The 21,708-nt window shown below is 36.9% G+C and overlaps 1 protein-coding gene across 1 annotated transcript; it reads left to right on the forward strand.

Annotated features, from left to right (window-relative positions):
• Positions 1–1,129: 1,129 nt before the first annotated feature.
• LOC132197178 (neuropeptide CCHamide-1 receptor-like) lies at positions 1,130–16,610 on the forward strand. Its single transcript, XM_059620282.1, has 2 exons — positions 1,130–1,203; positions 13,990–16,610. Exon 2 carries the CDS (start codon positions 13,997–13,999, stop codon positions 15,209–15,211), a length of 1,215 nt encoding a protein of 404 aa, XP_059476265.1. The 5' UTR covers positions 1,130–1,203; positions 13,990–13,996; the 3' UTR covers positions 15,212–16,610.
• The last annotated feature ends 5,098 nt before the right edge of the window (positions 16,611–21,708 follow it).

Raw genomic sequence — 21,708 nt, forward strand, 5'->3', positions numbered from 1 at the left:
TACGCAAAGGGCAAAAAGTCTACGCAGTACACAGAAGTTGGGAATTTGTGATTTTAAAGGATAGATAATTCATGCTCTCCTCTGCACTCTATCTGTGCATCAGAATCATGGTCCGTTTGAAGTTTCACTCGCAAAAGTTATAAAGTTAATATCGCAGCTCACATCAAAAATTCTTCTGTTTACTGCTTTCAGAGAATTTTCGCTTTAAACCATCAATAGCAAAGTGTTTTCCAAAGGATTTCTTTGAAGCTACAAAGCAAAAACGTAACTATAAGCCAAAAGGTATGAGAGGATGGATAAAATGAGAGCATTTCTGTAAAGTTTCACGGAAAGAACGGCGCATAATATAATTTTCTGATGCGGAACATTATCCCTTTTTAAACTCGGCCTCGTTTATTTTTAATAACTTTAAAAGTGCTGAGGATTAGTAGAGAAAATAATAGAATATTTACAAAGTAATAAAGCTGATTTGTGACTCATAAAGAGCAGACGTAAAAAAAATTATTTAAAATTCTGTCTGCTCGTGAAAAAGATAATTGGTCTCAATCATCAAAATCCAGATATATGCCAGAAGTCATAATTTGACAATATTTTTAATTAAATTCGAAAAATAAGATTTTCTGGAAAAGTTTAAAAAAAGATACCTTGAACAACGATGTTAAAGTGCTACTCAGATAATGGCTAAAATATATTTCAATCATCTTTTTGTGTACATTATAAAATAAACATTTTTTCTCTTTTAGGAAATTGATAGCTTTTTTCAATCATACTGTGAATTATTTCGAGTGGGAAGTTACACCAGACAGATCTGGATCAAAAGCCAATAGGGTTCAATTGGTTCAAGTAATGTGAGCAAGTCTTTTTCAAATCAGGCGCAGCACAATCAATTACACGCCTCGCATCACGAAAAGACGATTTACACCAAAATAAATGAGCCGACGTGCAAAAGAAACTTCTGCGAGATTCTGCCGTTTCCACAGAAACGCCAGTGGCCGATTCATCAGGCAAGGGTGTTCCACCCAGCGAGAGACGCGAGGCGCACCAGCGGCAGGGCGCCAGCGCACATTCTTCCCCTGTTTGGTGAGTTTATGAGGTGCGTGGTCAGAGAGTCTCTCCCACATTCACATCACCGCCGTCGCCCTCGCCGTCCGTCCCATACTGCCTGTCTGCAAACAACCAATCCAATAGCTGATTTTTTTTAAGGTAAGCGAAATGGAAAGTAATTTCTATAGATAGCATTATTCTGGCTCATGAAAATTTTACAGCAAAAAGTTGATTGATGAAATTATACTTTTAGTTTTGGTGAGTTTAGGCACCTTTTTATTGTAATTTATGCTGCTCTTCTATTATAAATATTTGCAATAAAATTTTGATGGGGGAACTTTCTAGTCACGGGAAGTGAGGAAAATTATTTAAAATTTGATCAGAATTCAAAGCCCAGAAACCACTAGAAACAGGAAATAATTAAATTAGTAATTTTCGACTTTTACGTGGAATTACGTTCCAAGATGTGAGCTACAAAACCAGTGTAAAAAAGTTACAAAATTCTTGTTGTGATAATAAAAAATATTGATTGAGGGAGAAAATTTTCCAAAATTAATATATTAAGTGATAAGTTACTGATTTAAAAAATTTGATCAGTTAATTATATATTAGTTTCAAGGATAATTTGAATTATTACGTTCAAAAAAATAAAAATATTTCAATTTTTTTACTGAGGAATACTAGAATAGACAAACAGACCATGGTTTAAAGAACGTAAAATGTTTTTAATGATGCACATGAAAGAGTGTTAGCAACGCTAATGAACAACCCACTCAAACTTGTGGCCTGCTTCGTATTTATATTTACAGATAGGTGATAAATATCGGACCTCTCTAGTTGCTTTTTTTGCTGTAAACAAAGAATAAGTACAAAGCGCATTAATTTTATTTTAAAATAATTTACAATTCAAAATGATTTTGTGTGTGTTTTGCTGTGATAAAATTTGGTGCTTTTGATTCAATAAATCGTTTTATGTCTTGAATTTTTAAACGCTTTTGTGAGAAGTGAGTAGCTGAATTACTTCAGGCGGTAGGTTATCAAAAAATTTGAGACTGCATTTGAAAGGTTCATTAAAACTTTTAGCACGAAATGCAGAATTTGGAAATAAATTATATATGCGGCATCGCCTTGAGGCAATTTTCCTGAGACATGCTCAACGGGAGGACGTGCCATCATCTCGAAAACATCCTTTGAATTCACCCTGCGGTGGTTCATTGCAAACCGAAGCCGCCTCTTTAATCAATCAAAGTTTCCTGCCAGCCACTGCTTATTATAGTTAATATCGATAAACAAAGTTTTGAGCGGTACTTTTGAAGGCGTCAACAAATACTCTCAAAATGGCAAACGTCCAAAAAAACAGCGTCTGTGTTCTTTTTTGATTAGACAAGTGGTTGCAAAAAAAAAGCTGAAAAAAGGCATGTGTGTGCGTTTGATGCGACGAGCCCTTTCAAGCAAACGGATGGAGCAATCGGTGCTGATTTTGCACACAGGGAGTTTTCTAAAAGGCGCGCTGCCACTTGCCAGCGGGGGTTAAAAGCGTCTCGTACTAAACTCAAGTGCTCCCTCCTTCGTCCGTGCGATGCGGAAAGCCGAGATAGAAAATATTAAAGGTGGACTAGCGACGTTTTCTGCCTCCTCAGCAATACACACACACGCACAATGTTTTGGTTTAAAAATAGCGACGCAAAAGAACCTTGACTTACAAGATGGCTCATTACGCGCAACTGGCTCGTCTAGACCGCTGTGCCAATTTTATAGACTATTGTCATCGATGGCGAGTGGTGTGCGTCATAAAAATCGCAATTAAAGAAATGGAGCTCCTATTCATGACGGAACGGGAGCTTGCGTGGGAAGGAGCACCAATCCAATTTAATTTATTTCATAAAATCTCTCCCGACAACTTCTGATTGTGAGATGCGTCGTCTCAATAATATTCACTGGTTTTCTATATCACGCTTTATTTGAATTCATGCAGAGTCTTTTTATTTCCTTTAATGTATTATTTGTGTGTGTATTTCTTTGTTCTGTAAATAAAAACTTTTCAGAGGCCTTCTAACAATAAGTAAAAACAACAGGCAAGGTAAAATAGGTGAACCATGTTTTTTTTTTTGCATTTTTCATTTACATAATGGTATTCCATAGTACTTATTAGTTGAAATTTATCCAAAACAAACCATTCTGTCAACAGTTAGTCAGGTGGGTTTAAAATTTTAGACCGTTGAGAGAAATTAGTAAAAAACATAGGCAAACTAACTGAACGCCGTCAATAAAAAGTAGCAGCTAATTTGACAGGAAATATAATAATTATATTTATAAGCTTTTAACTACTAAAAGCTTTAAATAATTTAAAACTATCACCCTGGCGCTTGGGAGATGAAAGATTTCATATTTTATCGGCAGGGATTTTTCATGAACTTCGCCCACCACATCAAATTAAAAATTCAATTTGCGAAAAGCGGAGGCACGTTTTTTGCGCGCCCGGAGGCGTCGCCTTTTAACCAAAAAGGACGAGAAATTATTAAATCATTATGCAACTGGCTGCTCTTGCCTGTCGAGCCGGTTGCCTACCTACCACCCGCAGGCGGAGAGGCATTTCAAAGTATGCAACGGCTAAACAAGCTTAGTGCAAAATTTATATTCATCATATCCGGCGCTGAAAACAATATGAATGTGCTGCTGAATCGCTGTCAAGCACTCTCGACGCTTTATTTTGTCTGCCCGTAGGCTGATCAAATACGTCTGTTTGCCAACAGACAAGCAGGCAACATAATTACAATTTAAATAATTTGTGAGAGAGAAAGATACATTATTAAATACTTCGTCTCACCTCAGGACTCGGGTCATTTGCCCTTGGACGAAATGAGAACGCAATTAATAACGGCTGCCTCAATCAGAAAGTTAATTCCTTTTCATCCGGGAGCTTGCACGAGCGGCACACGCGGCTGACCACAAATCTTTCCTTCCCAGAGACTTGGGTTAATAAAACTTTGGGCTTAATATAAATCACAGGAAATTAACTTTTTTAATTCCCTAAGACGGCCGAGACATATGAGCATGAACTTTGTACTTTACGAGCTGCTTATGCTTTTGAGTTATGAATGATAAGTTTATGAGTTTTAACGAGTTTTTTTTTTTTTTTAATAAAATAAGTTTTGAGGGCAAAAAAACCCAGTTGGTTATATTACAGTCAGCAAATTGCAGCGAGAGTGGACTTAATTACAAATATTATCGCAAGGCAGTGTGGTGTCTCTAACTGAATATGAATGAGAATTATTATTATGCCCTCGTGTTTAGATAGCGCCAAATGGGCCACCTCGTGTTTTTCAGTCGCCCACAAGAGCCATTAGGCGACTTCATAACAGACATGAGTCGTAAAAGTAAAACCCTCAGAGAGGAGCAAAGATTCTGCTTGCTTTGAGTATGATACATACACTGTCTGTCTGCCTCCTCTCTTGCCGCGAGGACATTTCTGAAAAGGCGGGCGACCAGCAAAAGCTAATTTGTAGCTCGTCTTATATAATTTTTTGCTTCGGTTAGGGGAAAGTAAAATGTTATTGGCGCTGGGCCAGACCAGCTTTGCTCAAATCTGCCTCGCAGCCAAGCAAATTGACATTTTGCATGTTCCTTTGCCAATTTTCGTGTCCGATTTAACTACGTTTAAGGCAGAAACGCAATGAATGGATAAAAACAAACTGTTGAATGGCAAATGCGCGCTTAAGAGGAATAAAATTGAGAATGGCTTATTAATTTAGTTAAACATTTTGGGAGAGTGATTTTGAGCTCTAATGAATGCACAAACTTAGTTAATTACATTTCTGCAACACTTTGGCTTACGATGAATGTTGCTGACGTTTTCGGGACTTCATACTTTAGGAAGAAAGAGAAAGGTGTAGGCTTTGAAATGCAAATAAGGCGCCATAAGGCCCTTTCACGCAAACTCCAAGTTACCTGCATGACTGATGGTTGAAAGATCGCAGAAACTGAATTCCCATATAAACGGGTTAATATATTACAAAAAAATATAAATTAAATTAATTGATGAAGCAATGTTTCAGTAAACAAAATATAATTTTATTTTAAAAGCAAAGAAAATATTCCTATCAAGATTTTAATTACTTTTTGAGAAAAAGCTCCTAATCGACAAAAAAAATATTAATTCATTAATCACTTCAAGAAATTTTAATTGTGCATAACTTTCCATATTATAATTGTGATAAATCACGGCAGCTAAAGAATAGTTAATTAAATTGGGTTTCTCCTTTGGATGGAGTCGATTCATGAAAAGCAGGAAACTGAAGCTGGAGTCCATGCAGTGACTAATCACTCTCTTGATGCCTGTTTGTAAAACGTCATGAGTTGCTGCAGTTCATTTATGATATTGATAATTATGCGGGTTTCATTTGTATTGCATTGGACAAGAGAGCGCAATTAGGCTGACACACTGATCTGTAATTGCAATGTAGAAATTTTACATGCGGAATGAGTGAGCTTTTTGTTCCGAATGAAAACGGTGAAACGAGCAACTTTTTTTCATCAGGGCTGAATGTTAAAAACACTATATCATCACCTCAGTAACAAAAAATGAAAGGGGATTAAAAATTCACCATTGGATGAAATTGCAGACTGGTCTTGTTTGCGGAAACTTGGGCTTGAATTTAGTTTGCTACCGGTGTGCAAACAACTCGCAGCTTCCGCGCCGAATGTAAATTTCTCGACTAAATGACCCATACTGATGTGAATTGGGTTTTGTTGGCCGGTCGAAAATGGTTTCGGTTCCCTCGCTTGCAATGCTCTATCGGATTTCCATTCTCTGGCTGGCAGATAGTGGCTGTGCTGTTGCCGCTTGGCCAAACAAGAGCGAATAATTCACAGGGCTGAAGGCAGTCCGTTCATATTTTTGTGACGCCTTTTGAAAGAGCGAGAGAGACTCGGGTAAATACATGCAGCACCATTGTTTTGTGCTCGTAAACAGGCACTGCTCAAGCACGCCGTTGTGAAATGCCTAGCAAAGAAAAGGAAAATGCCCTTTTTATTTGCTTCTTTATTCAGCTTTATTAAAATTTAATACAAAAAAAATGAGAACGTTTCCTTCAGAGGAAGACATGAATTAATTCCCATCTTTAGAAGAGGATTTTTGTTTGAATAAAGCGAGTATGTTTTTTTTCAGCCCGAATCTCGTTTTACTCGCAAATATAAATTGTGAAACAAAATGAAAACATCTCCAGAGACTCGCGTGTCTTCAGTGGCAATTAAAAGACGAGAGAGACAAGCAGCGCCCGGCATTAATCAAATTTGCACCCGGCAAAAACAGTCCAAGCCTGAGAGACCTAAAGACCCGCGCCAAATTGCCAGTGCAAATTGCCAGCTGAATCCACGACGGAGCTTTAATGGGAATAAGAGGAGCTGGGCCCTCGCACTTGAGCGAGCTTGCAAATTAAATAATATTTTCGTAACAAATTAAACGAAGACGAGCAGTCCAGGTCGAGCGGGATTGCGTAAATTTTTAAATTTTTCATATATTACGAAAATATTTATCTTTAGCGTTGCGCTTTTTCGTTTAGATCTTCTTGCCGCTGACATTTTTCCATTTTTGTTCTCTTTGAGATTAATTTTGCAGAGAGGTTTGTTGGTCGTAATTAAAACGCGTGTTGCAAACGAAACAAGAAAAGCCTCTTCACTGAGAAAGGGAATTTTCGAGGCGGATTATGATGGCGGCGGTCAAAAGGGAAAGAAATTTCCTCTGCTGTTTCATTTTGTTTCTTTCTGCCCCTATTGTCAGAGCCGCAGTTTTCATTAGCTGACGAGTGGGATTTGGCGCCACGCGAAGCACGAAAAGTGGAAAATGAAAGGGAATTGATCGTCGTCCGTCGAATAAAGAAAATTTGCTCGCAGACAGCCTGCAAACCTTGTGTCACAACGGCTCTATTTCCTTGACGACAAATTTCCTATTCAAAATGAGATGACACAATTTTTTCTTTGACGTTGAAGATGGGTTCTCATTTTTGTAAAAAAAGACATCACGCGCAAAGATGACGGAGACCTCCCCTTTTCATTTTCTCTTGATATCCTTTTCAGATGCATGTAATGGCAAAACGTAAAAGAAGTTAGGTGCGTGAAAATTGAATTTCCTGTTGAATTTGAAATAGACGTTGGGATTTATCACCAGTTTCGCGAATTTTAATTTCGACTATAAGGATAAAAAAAAGTGGAATACTTTTTCTTCACACAAGTTCTATGACCAAAATTTATATTAAAAATAATATTAAACAGAATAAATTTGTTACATGTGTAGAAGTTACTAAAATACAGCTTTATTAGAGCCCAAATTAATTACCAATTTCTGACTAATTTAAAAAAAAATCCTCTTGAAAAATTACATAAAATTGGTTAAAAGTTGAATTTTATTGAATTTTTTCGAACTTTTTGAAAAAAAAAAATATGGAAGAACAATGTTTAAATTATGTCATATTATTTTGAAAAAGGTACTTTTAAATCTAAAATTAAACTTTCTTTCAATAATCTGACGAAAATTTTTATGAAAAGTTGGATTCATTTCATTCCACTTTCTCATTCATTCTACAGAGTGTACATAGCAGTACATACGTACATGTGGTACCCACTAAAGTTATCACGGCGTGAATGATGGAGTGCTGTGAAGAAGCGGCTCGGTTTTGCCACGTTTATTTTTAGACACCGGCGCCTCTGAAGGTTTTATCGCAGTTTACCACGTTGAATTCTAAGCAACATCGACTGGCGTCAATTTGAAAAGTGGCGGAGAAAAATTTTCAGCCACTATGTATTTCCCGGAACGAATTATCCAAAGTACGGAGGAGGAAATCTGTCACCTAGGCAGGTGGCTTTCTTCGTAATTGGCGGCCACACAGTGTGCTTTGCTCATCGTGATGAAAAGGCCATAAGTAAGTTTGGGCTTTAGCAGCAGATTATTTCCTGTGAGGAGTTAATTACTCAAGATTATACGAAGAAAGCTGTCAAAAAGTTTTCAGGGCGGAACAAAGACGGCGCGAAACTTGCTTGCAGACACTTGCCCAAAACTTACCAGGCCTGCTGGCTAACTCATCCCCTCCGTGCTGATGCAAATTAGTGCTGCAGGGTAAACCGCGGAAAAAGTCTCCGGTTGCTATTATTATTATTTTTTAACAAAGACTCCTTTGTCTCTATTATATTTATGACCACTGTAAAACAAATTATCACTGATTTATTATCATTAATTATCTTTGTGAGATTTACAAAAAAAAATCTTCTTTACCTCCTTCATTCTTCTAAAAATTGTGAGAATAAAATGAATTAAAAACACTCCTATGCGTCAATCATCCAAGGAAGGACTCTATTTATATTTATTCTCATCGTCATATTCAGCCAAGAATATTTAATTCAGTATTAACTGCACAGTAAATAAATGTATTAAGAGTTGTATATCTATTCATTAGTTAAAAATGGCTAGCACAACAGACGCTTGCAATGGGCTATGCATGAATTAAATTCCGCTGAAAAAAGTAAAAAAAATAATTAATAATTTTATAAAAGTTTAATAATTGAATAACATGGTCAAATTTACAAAGAAAAATGTAAAAAGTTATTCAATAACAAAATATTAATAAAAAAAAAAAAATCAATGACACTGAAAAAAGAAATAAATAGTTGATTCGCAATACAGTTTAAATACATTAAAAAATGAAAGTTAAACATTTTGCATTATATTTTACAATTTCTTATTATAAATGATTATTAATATATTAAGAATCAAACCAGAATTTTAGACAAATTATTAACAAAATTGGTTGAAATAAAAATACATTAAGGCAGAGAATTTTAAAAATTTGCAATCATTATCTTATGTTTGTGTTATGGGAGTTTGAGGGTTCAAGGATTTGATTTTTTTGGTGCACGTTGGTCCTTAACCAATTCGCAGAAGTTCCTTCCAAGCAAGAGACGTGCTCTCGCATGAATGATTAATCAACTTAAAATCGTGGGGCCTTCACTGTCGGCGAATTTCTCTGGAGTGAGTGGCAATCAATTGGCGTCTCTGCCAGGTCACTCGATGGAATGCCCACATCTTGGTCTATTGACCGCGCTTGGGCAAACAGCACTCAATAAGTGCGCCGGATTTGATTCCCGAGTATTGCTCCTCAATCAAAACAAACCAGCGCCTTTCTCCTTTCTCGGCTTCTTAAAATAATAAACCACTGGCGCGTCAGAAAAGCTTCCCTTGTTTGATCAACCAAAAACCTTCCGTTGCAATATCGCTCGTCGTGGGTGGATGGATGACGACGGCGACAATCACGCTCCCATCATCCCTGTGACACGTGGGGTGCGGCCAGGCACTATTTTCTACGCTCGAGTGCTTCTTCAAGAGCGTAGGGGGTGACCGACTTTTGGGTATGAATCTTGACTTGATCAACGACGACGTGACGAAGAAAAAAACACAAGTCCCGAAGGGTGGAATGCAAATTGTTATGTAAAAAACTGCGTTGGTTTCCAAAAATGATATGCTTCGTCTGCATTTTGCGGAGGACTGAGAAATTTAACCGAGATATAGAGAGTATCGCGCTTCTCCCGCAGGGCGCAGAATTCCTCGTCGAGCTCTTCTTCAAAATGAAACATTGCTCTGCGACGCGTGGGTTCATTTGGGAGTGGAATAATTAACATATTTGCATGCTTGGAGAAATGCGCCATGTTTATTTGCGTATTCAACAGCGAAAAGAGAAAAAAAAATTGGTGAACGCATTATTATTATTAAAATGAAAAATCTGTTGGAAAGTTGATTTTATTTCATATTTTTTCCAAGATTAATTCTCTCAGGAAAATTGTTATTTTTGGCGCTCAGAGAAAATAATCTTCCTTGCGATCGATGTTCTGTTGTTTTTATCATTACAGAAAAGCAATCTCCAGCGGCTTTTCAAGACCGCGACATTTTCGAGAGTTGGCAGAGAAAATTTGTCTTCCTATAATTATATCAGAGAAGGAACAAAGAAATTAAGTTTGGCCATTGAGTCTTTCCTAAATAAAATCTGAACTTGAGGAGAGTAACTTGATAAAAGAATATGAGAAGGAAAAATGACAAGAGCTGAAAATTCAGTTATTTGTTCTTTCTTTCATTTTCCTCGTTCAAGGTTGCATTCAATTACAAACCATTATTATTTAAAAAATATTTTCAAATTTCTCCAGATTATAATTTCAATAATTGAACGTAAACAATGTGATTGGAACCATCAATAAACAACAGTGATAATTTTAAAACCGAACAACTAAAAAAAAAATTAATTATGTGCATAATTGGAAAATGGGTATAATTGGGTAATTTTTTTAAGGAATATTGCCAGAGGGACGTCAAGGATGCAATTTTTCAAAATGTGCCCCTTAAAAAATGTTTTCCGATGCACCAATAAAATATTGCTGGTGAAGTGGAGCAACCCATCTTGAATCCAACAAAAAAGAGACAGGCAGGCCAAAAGCACGATCCGAGAAACTACCCCTCTTCTTCAGAAGAAGAAAAACATATTATTGGGTTGGAATATTGCGTCTTCCCATCCAATAAATCCGTCATGACTTATCGGAATATCTGATGCGAGCTACGAAAAGCAATGCGGATACTGCACGGAATATGATTAAAGGTACACACAAGACGTGACGTTGAGCGTCCCGTGCCAATACATAGCCGTAGTTGAACCTCTAATCAGATTACCAAGAGGCGTTTGCAAAAGCATCACTTATCGAACGTTCCCAACCGATGGCGGATTGAGCATTTACACAGGGAAAATAATATTCTTTGTATAAAGCTCATAAATATGAGATATATTTAATGTCTCTCAATTTTGGTCAGAAAAAAATGAAAATAAATCGCTGTGATATGCACTAATGTATAAAAGAAACAAGAAAATAATTACAGAACCATTAGCGCAGTTTTCTGCAGCAAAGGTTGCTTAGAGACAGGTCTTGATTTTTGTTTATAAATTTAAAACTTGAAAAAAGGAGAATGTTAAAAAAATAATATATTTAATACAGATTAGAAATTAATTTTAAAAATCAAAATATTAATAAAATGTGTATACTATAAAATAATAATTTAAATTTTGATTACAATTAAAAATAATTAAATAACATAGTTAAAAATAACAATATAAATTAACTACATTAGATAAAATTTTAATTAAATTTTTTTCTAGCATACAAAACTTCAAGTTGAATTCATTTTTCAATATTTGTGATGGATAAAATATTTCTTTATAAAAGAAACAGCCAATGAAATTAACATTGGTTTTCACCTCATTGGTTTGTCATGCAGAGTAATTTGTGCTGATATTCGAGTTGATATGGATTATTAATTAGCCTCCGAGGTGCAATTTAGCTCTTGCACGTACAACACAGTGCGTAAATCAACCGCATACGAATATCAAAATCTCGGCGCGTGCTCCTCTCTCGGGGATTGCGAGCTTAAGTGAATTATGATGTGGAATCATAATTTAATCGCGTGGAGGCTGCTGTCAGCGACACGGAGCCTCGGTGGCAACGGCAATTTTGCCTGAAGCGGCTCGCAACGAAATTCGACAAAAGCCTGCGCGGCTATTTGCGGTATGATGGATGATCGAATGACGCCGCGCGTATACAATGTCCTACACAAGGCAGCCGCCATTAGCGAGGATGCTCTGCCTAATTACACTTTCGCGCGCGGCCTGAATTTCCTCTGTCGCGACACCCACACATCAAAAGTCGCGTCACCCCTTCCGGTGGAAAAAAAACATACAGAAAACTTTTCATGCAAATAAGAGAGCGAATTAATTAATAGAAAAAAGCTGAGCTCTGTTTTGAACTTAAATTTCCCTTCAGCTCGGAGAAGGGGACACGAGTTTTGGATCCTTGATGAATGAGTTTGCAGACTAATTGGACGGCAAATATAATGGGCGTGAATCCGCATAAATCACGGCCCGCTTTATCGCGCGACGGGCGATGCCAACGCATGTCATTAAATGAGAGGCGGATTATGGGCCATTGTTTTAGTCTGGACTGCGAAAGTGTAATAACTCGTTATTGACGGTTGTCACTTTTCAAAAGAGATTTAATTTGGATGGTTTGAAGGATGGCTTTTTGAATAAAAAGGACATAATACAATTTTTTATAAAAAAAAACATTTTTTTTGCCGCTTTTTTAATATGTTTATTTTTAATTCCTTTTTTTTTTACTCTTTCGCCAAAAATCAAAGTTTTATAATATTCTTTACGTGCGAATTTAAACTGTTCAACGAGGCGCAAATTTCTAAAATTTCCCTTCATTAACTGGTGATATAATTTTAAAACTCCACTTCTAATATTAAATTAAAATTTTGTTCTCAAATTGCAAAAAATATTAAAAGAGATTGAAAAGTGTAAAATACATCAATGGGTTTTTTTTCGCAACGATAGCGTTTGAGCTTCATGATTTTGTAATTAGACGATACTTTCCAGTGCAAATTAAAACCTGGCAATTAAGTGATAACAAAAAGGCGGATGGAAGCTTCCACGTCAGTGCGTTCTTTTTGTTGCCTCTCGTAAATAATAAGAGGAATGAAATAGCGTTGTTCGGGGTGGAAACAAAGAAAGACAGATAGCGTGGGTCGTTGGCTGTATGGAGTTTCTTCTTGCACAGACTTGCAGAGTTTGCAGACAGGTTTTTATTTACAAATATGACTGAGATTACGCTTTTTCAGAGGATTATGGTACTCTGTAAATTGTATTCGCCACACTTCTATTCAATTTTACTAACAAATCTACTAGCGGAAAATTCCCTCGCCAATGTAAACTTATGTGGACTGTAGACCCAAAAATTAATTTAATAAACCTATAGCGAACAAACGCACCGGTGCGTGCAACGCCATATCCACGATATTTCATTTTGTGTTGACGGCTAGTTTATCGTCAGACTGCAATTTGTCTCTCGAGTGGTGTGAGTGATGCACGCACACGCAACAAAGATTCAACAACCCCTACACACTGCATGGCTCATTTCGTGTTCCGCTTTTCTCCGAACTATTTCGGACGGCGATTTGTCTCTGCACCCTTTCAGCTTTTCACGTTCGCTGGCAAACGGTTATTCTTCATGCCGGGTTATCTCCAATCTTTTCCTAAGAACAAAACGAAAGCAAAAATGCTGAATTGTCTTCTTCGAAAAATCAATAAGCTCAAAAATAAAAGGGAGATTTGGCGGGAAACTTTATATTTCAATAGCACTCTGCATCAATTAAATTTTCTGCGAATTCTTTTTAATTTTATAATGACTCATTCTCAAAGTTGTACTTTTGTTATCTACAAAATTTTCCAGATAATTCCAATTAAACTTCAATCCTGCCAATAAAAAAGAGCAAAACTTTGGGTATTAATTCTGGCAGAATAATTTAATTTTCCGCTTTGCGTCTCATTCATTCGAATCAAGAAAATCTGCCGCCAAGTTGTTACAAAGCTTATAATGAACTTTCGTACACAAAGCTATATCACTTCGAGCATAGCTAATATGTATATGGAAAGGGAAGGCCGGCCCGCCGCAAAGACTCTATCGCCTTGTTATGGCCGATATAGGCAACAAGCTTGTCTCGGATGCTTAACAGGTTGCAACACAATATGCCTTGTCATTTCCATCGACTATCGATTACAGAGTGACCCTCTGGTTCCCATTATATGTTATGAGATGAGATTAAAGTTGCCCCGCTTATAAGTTTTCTAGCAAAGGGATATAATGAGGGTTGCTAAACAAACAACCACTTTTATTATTTCAAATGCCTAATTTATTAATGAAAATGGGTCAAATGTTTTACCGTTCCTCTTTTTTTTTAATTTTTGAATCCGCATTTAGACGAGGTTTATTATTTTGCAGCTATTATAAATTCATGTGAAAGCTCCCTTTACCAAAAAAAGTACTATTAGCACATTTAAAAATTCCATTCGTATTATGTTGCAGACTCACAATGTCTGAAGAGAGCATGATGGACAACACTACGGAATCAGCGTTTGAGCGGCCGTCAAACTCCACGGCTATTTTAGCCAACACGTCCCTCTCTCCATTTATTGATGATGAAATGCAGTACGTCCCTTACGAGCAACGCCCTGAGACCTACATCGTGCCGGTAGTTTTTGCCATAATTTTCGTCGTCGGCGTTTTAGGCAACGGATCCTTGATCCTGATTTTTGCCAGACATCGCCGAATGAGAAATGTTCCCAATACCTACATCTTTTCACTGGCGCTGGGCGATCTGATCCTAATCGTAAGCTGCGTTCCCTTCACGTCAACCCTCTACACTTTTGAATCGTGGCCCTACGGTGCCTTCATCTGCAAGCTATCTGAAACAGTCAAAGATCTGTCCGTCGGAGTCTCGGTTTTCACTCTAACGGCTTTGAGCGCTGAACGGTACTGCGCCATCGTCAACCCCATGCGAAGACACGCGGGTGGAATCCTAGGCTCTAAAACTGTAACTCTCTGCACCGCTATTGGCATCTGGATCGTTTCATTGATTTTTGCAGTTCCGTCCGCTGTCTTCTCTCGACTACGGGAACATGTACTGCTGAACAACCATAGCGTTATCCTCTACTGTTACCCTCTGCCTGGAGACATTGGAGACACTCCAGACAAAATTGTAATCGTCTTCAAATTCCTCACCTATTACGCCATTCCCCTGTGCATCATTACCATATTCTACGTCCTCATGGCCGTGCATTTGGAGAAAAGTGCCAGGAACATGCCAGGCGAGGCGGCTCACTCGACTCAGGTTCAGGCCAGGAAGAAGGTAGCTAAGATGGTTCTGGCATTTGTCGTCATTTTTGTGATTTGCTTCCTGCCATATCACGTTTTCATGCTGTGGTTTCACTTGAACCCTGACTCAATGAGCGAGTATGACGAATTTTGGAACACTTTGCGCATCGTGGGCTTCTGCCTGAGCTTCCTGAACTCCTGCATCAACCCAATTGCTCTCTACTTTGTCAGCGGCACCTTCCGCAAGCACTTCAACCGTCACCTGTTTTGCTGCTGCTGCCCTGATGAGATTCCTGAACGCACTCGGCGCAACACCTTTGACAAGAGTCGTCGCAACGACGCCTCCTCGCACACCCTCGTCCACTTCCACAGCTCTGTCAAACGCCACCACGAGGTAACTGTGACAACGGCCTTCAGCCTAGACAAAACCTGAGGTCGCGACGGTGCTACCAGCTCGTGTTGCACCGTAGCCTGACGACAGGTAAAATTTTCACCTGAGAGTGAAAGGCGAATCGAGACGGTTTTTTAGAAATGAATAAACATATTTGATTTTAATTGTTTCAATTATTGATAATGTGGCAACAGGGTGTCGTTTGGCTCAAGGCAGAACTGACAGAAGGAAAAGTGTTGGAACTGCTCTACTACAAGTAAAGTGAAGTGATCAGGGAATCAGATACACAGACGAAATAGCCCTAATAAATTATTTGGTCTTCTGTCTTACTCAAATTCCTTTGTAAAACAAAAACCGATCCAAACCCCTAACTGTTAGTACAGAAGAGATAGAGATTTGTTAAGGTTGTAATTCCAAATTTGATCTTATTGATGTTAAACAAAAGACCTGTGGAAGAATAATGCTATGAAACTTTTAAACGTTGGAAAATCAGAAAATTAGCGCGATTTGTTCAATGTTTGATGTGATATACGTAAAAATAAGAAGTATAAGTTGCTAAAAATAAAATAGAAATGAAAAGTACACTGGGAAAGCGTAAGAATGGAACACTTGAAAGTTACTAAACTTCACAGTATACTATATATTTATCCTGGAGAAACCTCACTTATTATTAATTTGCTCAAGAATCGTATATCTTAATCGCCATAGTGTAAAGAAGGATAAATGTATAACTGTTGAAAATTCAAATAAAATATATGGAAAGAAATGTTATTTTGTGTTATGTAGATGTTAAACGTTATGCAATGGAAAATCTTTATGAAATATCTATAATATTATATGAGATATAATGAATGTATATATATATGTTTGATTTTTTGTTTTTGTAAAGTTTCTAAATTTCCCAAATTCAAGTAAAGCAATTTAATTCTGAAAATACTTTTGGCCACGGAATTTAAACTGATTCAAACTAAAATTCAGATATACCACAAAATTGTATAATGTAAATCAATTCATGTTATTATTATTTTTTTTTTTAAGCACAAAATTATATAAATATTTTTTAATTTATGAGTGTAAGTTGTCAAGAAATGCACAAAATGCAGCATGCTCTACATCGTCAATTTAACTCAAAAATTCTACGTTATTTTGTTTGTGATGTAAACTGCTGGAGTTAAAGGTATAATGCAGTTAAACTCGCCACTGTAAAGCATAAATACTACTCAAAAATGTGCATTTATGCAAACTTGGTAATTTCCTGAATTTTACACAATCTGTCATTACAAATAGTTGCATGATCAAAATTTACTCCTGTGTAAGGATTGACATTGGATTTTTTGTACTTTAATTTCAATATATAATTATTTTGAATATTAAATTGCATTACGTTGAATATTATGTCAATTGGTAGAAATAAAGAAACCAGAAATAAATCAGGCTCACCAATGCAAAAGTCTATTTTTATCTCCCTTGTTTGGAGTCATCTAACAATCAAGATTATATTGCAATCCGCTAAAACCCCTCAATGATTTGCAGTTGCATTATTTACCAGGAGATACGGAAAAAGTTTTGATGAGAAGCTGATAATATATTTATTCTCCACTTCAAGGTATATATTAGGATATCTATTGCATTTATAGTTCAAATAAAAGTTTGTAGTCACTTCTGCTACTTGCGACACTTTTACTTCTAAATAAAGCTCAACGGCTCGTTTATGAATGCGGGAAATAGCGGTGGTTTTATTGCAGCAAAAGTTTACAACTTGAGGAAACTATGCAACCTGCAATGCATGCATAGTTCCCAGATTGCCTACACAACTGGTAAGATCATAAAAACGCGAACGCTGTGGCTTTTAGTATTATTTGAGACTATTGTATTATTTCTTGGCCGGCAAGATTTTTTCATCCTTTCCGTCATAAAGTTTGAGTAGACGTAAAATTAAAATTTAATGAGATAAAAATTTGAAAAAGTTAGAAAGTGCGAGTTCTGAAATCAATTTTAACAACGCTTTATAAAGTTTGACGGCTAATTAAAATGAGTTATCTTGCAAGTTCGTCAGAGGGTGTTATCATCTCTCACGTAACGAGCTTAATTATGAAAAATTAGGCAGCTAATGAATTTTGCGCGAGCCAGAAAAGGCAAGGGTCAGGCAAGTGCAGTGACACCCACCGCCAATTCCGTACGCACCTCACGCAGCAAATCCACTACTTTATGGGATGCACAGGAATTTATTCATCGAACGCGCGTGGTTGCGTCACCAAACAAAACCTTCAAACTTTGGAGCGCGGCCCAGCCTAATAGAATTACACCTGCGCCGGGGTCAAGGGCACAGGCGCTCATCTCCCCAACCGCGATTTAATCAAGAGTCAATGAACATCAAAGTTTCGCCAGCTATGTCATCTAAATCGAATAATAATTTTTTACACGATAAAACTTTTTATTAGTAAATGTTTTATTTGATTGAATTTGTTATTAGGATTTAAAAAAGGAGAACGTTTTCAATGAAAAGATATAAAAAAATATTATTTTCTTTTTTTTATTCGGCAGCTGTTTCTGTATTCAATGGGCTATCACAATGAACCATCAGATGGTTGGCCATACTCGCACCTAATCAATTGCGGCATAAGGACGTGTTACTTGTGAGGAGCGGAGCAAACGTGCGAAGGAGAATTCAGAAGGCAATCCATCTATCTATAGGTTTTGCTGGCGAGCAAATTGGCTGTGACGATGCAAAAGGAATGCGCGTCAGGCAGCCTTGCGTAATCAGGCGTGGAGTGGCCGCCCTGAGAAAGGTTGTCGACCCTCGCAACTCTCATCACTTGCGCGCGGCGAGGAATAGCGAAAAACCTGCTCTCAGGAAGTCCGCTGCTGAAGCGGGTATTCCGCAGGCAAATGCGCCAGAGCCAGCTTTTTTAATTAACTTTTCTCGCTCACCGCGATAACACACCAGAGCCACACACCATTTCTGCTTTGGTGGGCGCCGTCTGTGAAAAAATCTGAATTCGACCAAGTCATTCGCTCTGGACTCGATTGTTCTCGTGGGACGTGCGGAACTCGTGATTGCATTCAGCGTGCTGGGACTTATCGGTTTAATCAAATTTTGTCAAGGTCGCTCCCTAAATTCGCTTTATCCATTTTTCGATGAATATATACATTTTATAACAATAAACTGGAAACGCAGATTTTAATCATAAATTTTATCAGGATATTAAATTATATTTTGATATTAAAAGAAATTATTAGAAAAAAAGCATTTATAATCATTGAGACGTTATTTCATTATTTAAATATGTTTTATTTTGCAAAATAATGATGAAAGTACCCTAGTTAGATATTTTTAAAACGAATTCGGCATTATTTCTTTTGCTGACTCTTACTTTCTGGAAGTGTGGCAAATTTTTTGTCTTGCCCGCGGAGGAATCTAGTAGGCAAGCGAGGATGGCTGAATGTAATTATTGTCTGCGCGAGTTGTCCCGTTATTTTCTTCTCTCGGCGCCGCGTATTTGCTTGACCGCTCCTTTCCCATCTTGTGCAATCTTTCCTCTCGCGAATAGGCGACCACGCATTTTTTGGTTCAAAAAAGATGGATGCTAATTGTCTTCAAAAACAACTTTTGCCGCGGTCCAATGGCTTTATGTGCCGATTCTGTTCGATTCGCAACAAACTATGGCGGTCACGCTTCAATTCCTATATCCGATTCTCTTATTTGAGCAGTGTTACTGACCAGGAAAACAAACTTGACTCTGAAAAATTATTAATCCACTCTGAAGGATTTCATTCTGAATGTAAATTAATGATTATGGCTCAATCTGTCAGTCACAAACAGGCATGTAACAGTTCATGAAGTTGTCCGGTTTATAATAAAACGCAATTATTTTGAATTATGGTTCATCTTCGTGCGCACCGCTCGCGGAAGCGCAATCTCTAACTGTGCTCCACATGTGCTCTGCAGAGACCGCCAAGTTCATAATTCAGTTTCATCTGTGCACAATATGTTATGTAATCAGGACGAGCGTTGAGGGACAACACAAATCGCAAATCACATTTGCAGAGGGCTCGGTGTATCCTCGCAGCGATCTGATCTACCGCCTTTGAAGGCGTTTACAATATGTCATGTGGATGAATAATATCGGTCACAAATGGGATTTCAACAACATCAGCTTGATCTCATATTGCTATTGAGTAATTGCATTGATTCTAATGATGACACCAACAAATCATGTCCTCTCTGAACTGGATTGGAATATTTTCTTTTCAAATAATTTTTTAGTGAAATCTAAGTTAATGACGCAATTCTCAGTGAATTGCTAATAAAAAAAATATGAATTCAGAAAAAAATTTATAGCTCGTTTTATCAACTAATAATGTAACCAATATTTGACTATCATCACATTTTTATTCTTTTTTAATACATCTATTTTTTGTTGGAAAATTTAAAATATTTAAATTGACAAATTAAAAAATGAAAATAGCAACGGAATTTAAAAAAAAAATGACTGTGTATTATTCTAATCATATAATCAGATATTCTTTTACAAATTATTATTATTATTTTAAATTTGCGTTACATGATATTCCTTTATGACGTTGAGCTGTTGAAAATAGCTTAATTATAATTATTGTTAGTTTTCATCTTCAAATAATTGTTATTTTAAATGTATATAAAAAAAATTCCCTATTTGCCAATTTCATCCATTTAATTTAATTTAATTTTTTCAGTGTTTTCCTTATGACCGCCAGTGGCGACTCATTTCTGAATTCTTCTTCTACAATGTGTGAAATTCTCCTCGTCTCATGCGCCACAACAATGTCGCCGTCGACCGCTATATATCGGAACAGTTGTCACGTCGAGTGGAAAACAATTTTTATAGTTTAGCAGGAGCACGTGCCGCGGCTGTAGTTTGCACACAGTGTGTAATGCACGCGCGGAGCGAAAATATGTAACGGCGCAGCACTATTAAGGCATTGGAGCCAAAATTAATAGCAGTAACTTCCTCCTTCCATACCAAAGGTGACACTTCCTTGTTTGAAAATATTCTAAGGAAAAGGGGCCACCTCGCCCACGCCTTTCTTTATCTTTATGTGCCGTATGGCGAGTGTGCAGGATTTATTTTTGAACAATTATATTATTACATTTGCCGTCTTTTCTGGAGAGGAGGACGAGGTATGCGAGGAAGGAGAATCAAGTGAGAGAGAAAGAAAGAGGCGGCTAACCCGTTATGCACACGGCAGCTGAAGTGAGTGAGTGAGTGAAGGCGTGCAATCGGTTATTATTGTTATTTCATACAGTTTACAGTAACGAGAAAAAGACGATTGAAGAAGAACACCGGGCTGAACAAACATATGGTTTATTTAAAAAATAACTTTATAATTTTTTTATTATTTTTCGTACATTTATATTTTAAATTTCACTAAATAGTAATAATTTGAACAACAATAGCATTCTACTAGTACCTTTAATTTATTATATTTTCAATTGTTATAAATTTAATATTTACAATTCATTCAAAATAAACTCGGCAATGTTAGTTTAATTTTATTTTGTTTATATTGGAAAAGAAATAAAACCTTAAAAGCTGGTAAAAAAAAATGTTAAATTTAGACTTTGAAAATCAAATTAATTATTCAAAATTCATTAAACGAATAATAGACATAATCTTGGATTTACTTGAATATTACAAAATAAACCATCATAGTTGGTGCAAATAAAGAAATCTGGTCAAAATTTTGCATCAGTAAATATGGTAGTAATTAAATTTTTTATTGTTTCTTTAAGAAAATCACCTGGCAAATTTTGAATATTCATATCTACGGATTGAATTCAGTATAATCAATTCATAATCAATTTTATTTTGCGCTCATACACAAAATTTCACTCTCCATGGCACACACAGAGTTTGAAATTAAGAACAATTGAATTTAGCTGTGCATGCATGTGTGCTTGAAGGGCTTACTTAGAAAATTTGTCCGCATACGAGCGAATGCAATTCAAAGCATTGCTCGACAAAAGCCTTTATTCCTCATTCTTCTCAACTTTGAGACTTCAAACGCTTGCCGAGTCGGTGATTCTCGCACGGATCTGGGGCTGGTATCACGTAATGAGCACAAAACAAACAACTCTCAAAAAGAGGTGCTCCACTGACGGGGTAGCAGCAGCGAGAGAGAAAGAAGCAAGAGCGTTGTTTTCCTGGAAGTCGCTTGCCTCTTCAGGATGAAAATCGAGTCGGAAGAAGAGAAGCGCGCAGCTTGCGAACAAATAAATTGAATTTACATTCGAAATCGTCGCCGCCGCCACTGAGACGTGTAAAATGTGTGTCCCAGTGCACGAATAAAGAGCGCTCTCCGGATGTAGTCTTATTGCGCGACAACCAGAGTAACATGTTTTATTGCCGCATGATCTTGAATATTTACTAACTTTATATAAATTTGCTAACAATAAGCCGAATAAATTGTTGACTTTTAAAAATTATTTTTGCAAACTTTTTTACAATTAAAATTTGTGAAAAGTTGATATTAATTTTATTTTATTTGGTAAAAAGTTA

The sequence above is a fragment of the Neocloeon triangulifer genome, unplaced genomic scaffold, assembly GCF_031216515.1.
Source record: "Neocloeon triangulifer isolate White Clay Creek 2 clone unplaced genomic scaffold, ASM3121651v1 ptg000012l, whole genome shotgun sequence".
NCBI classification, from domain to species: domain Eukaryota; kingdom Metazoa; phylum Arthropoda; class Insecta; order Ephemeroptera; family Baetidae; genus Neocloeon; species Neocloeon triangulifer.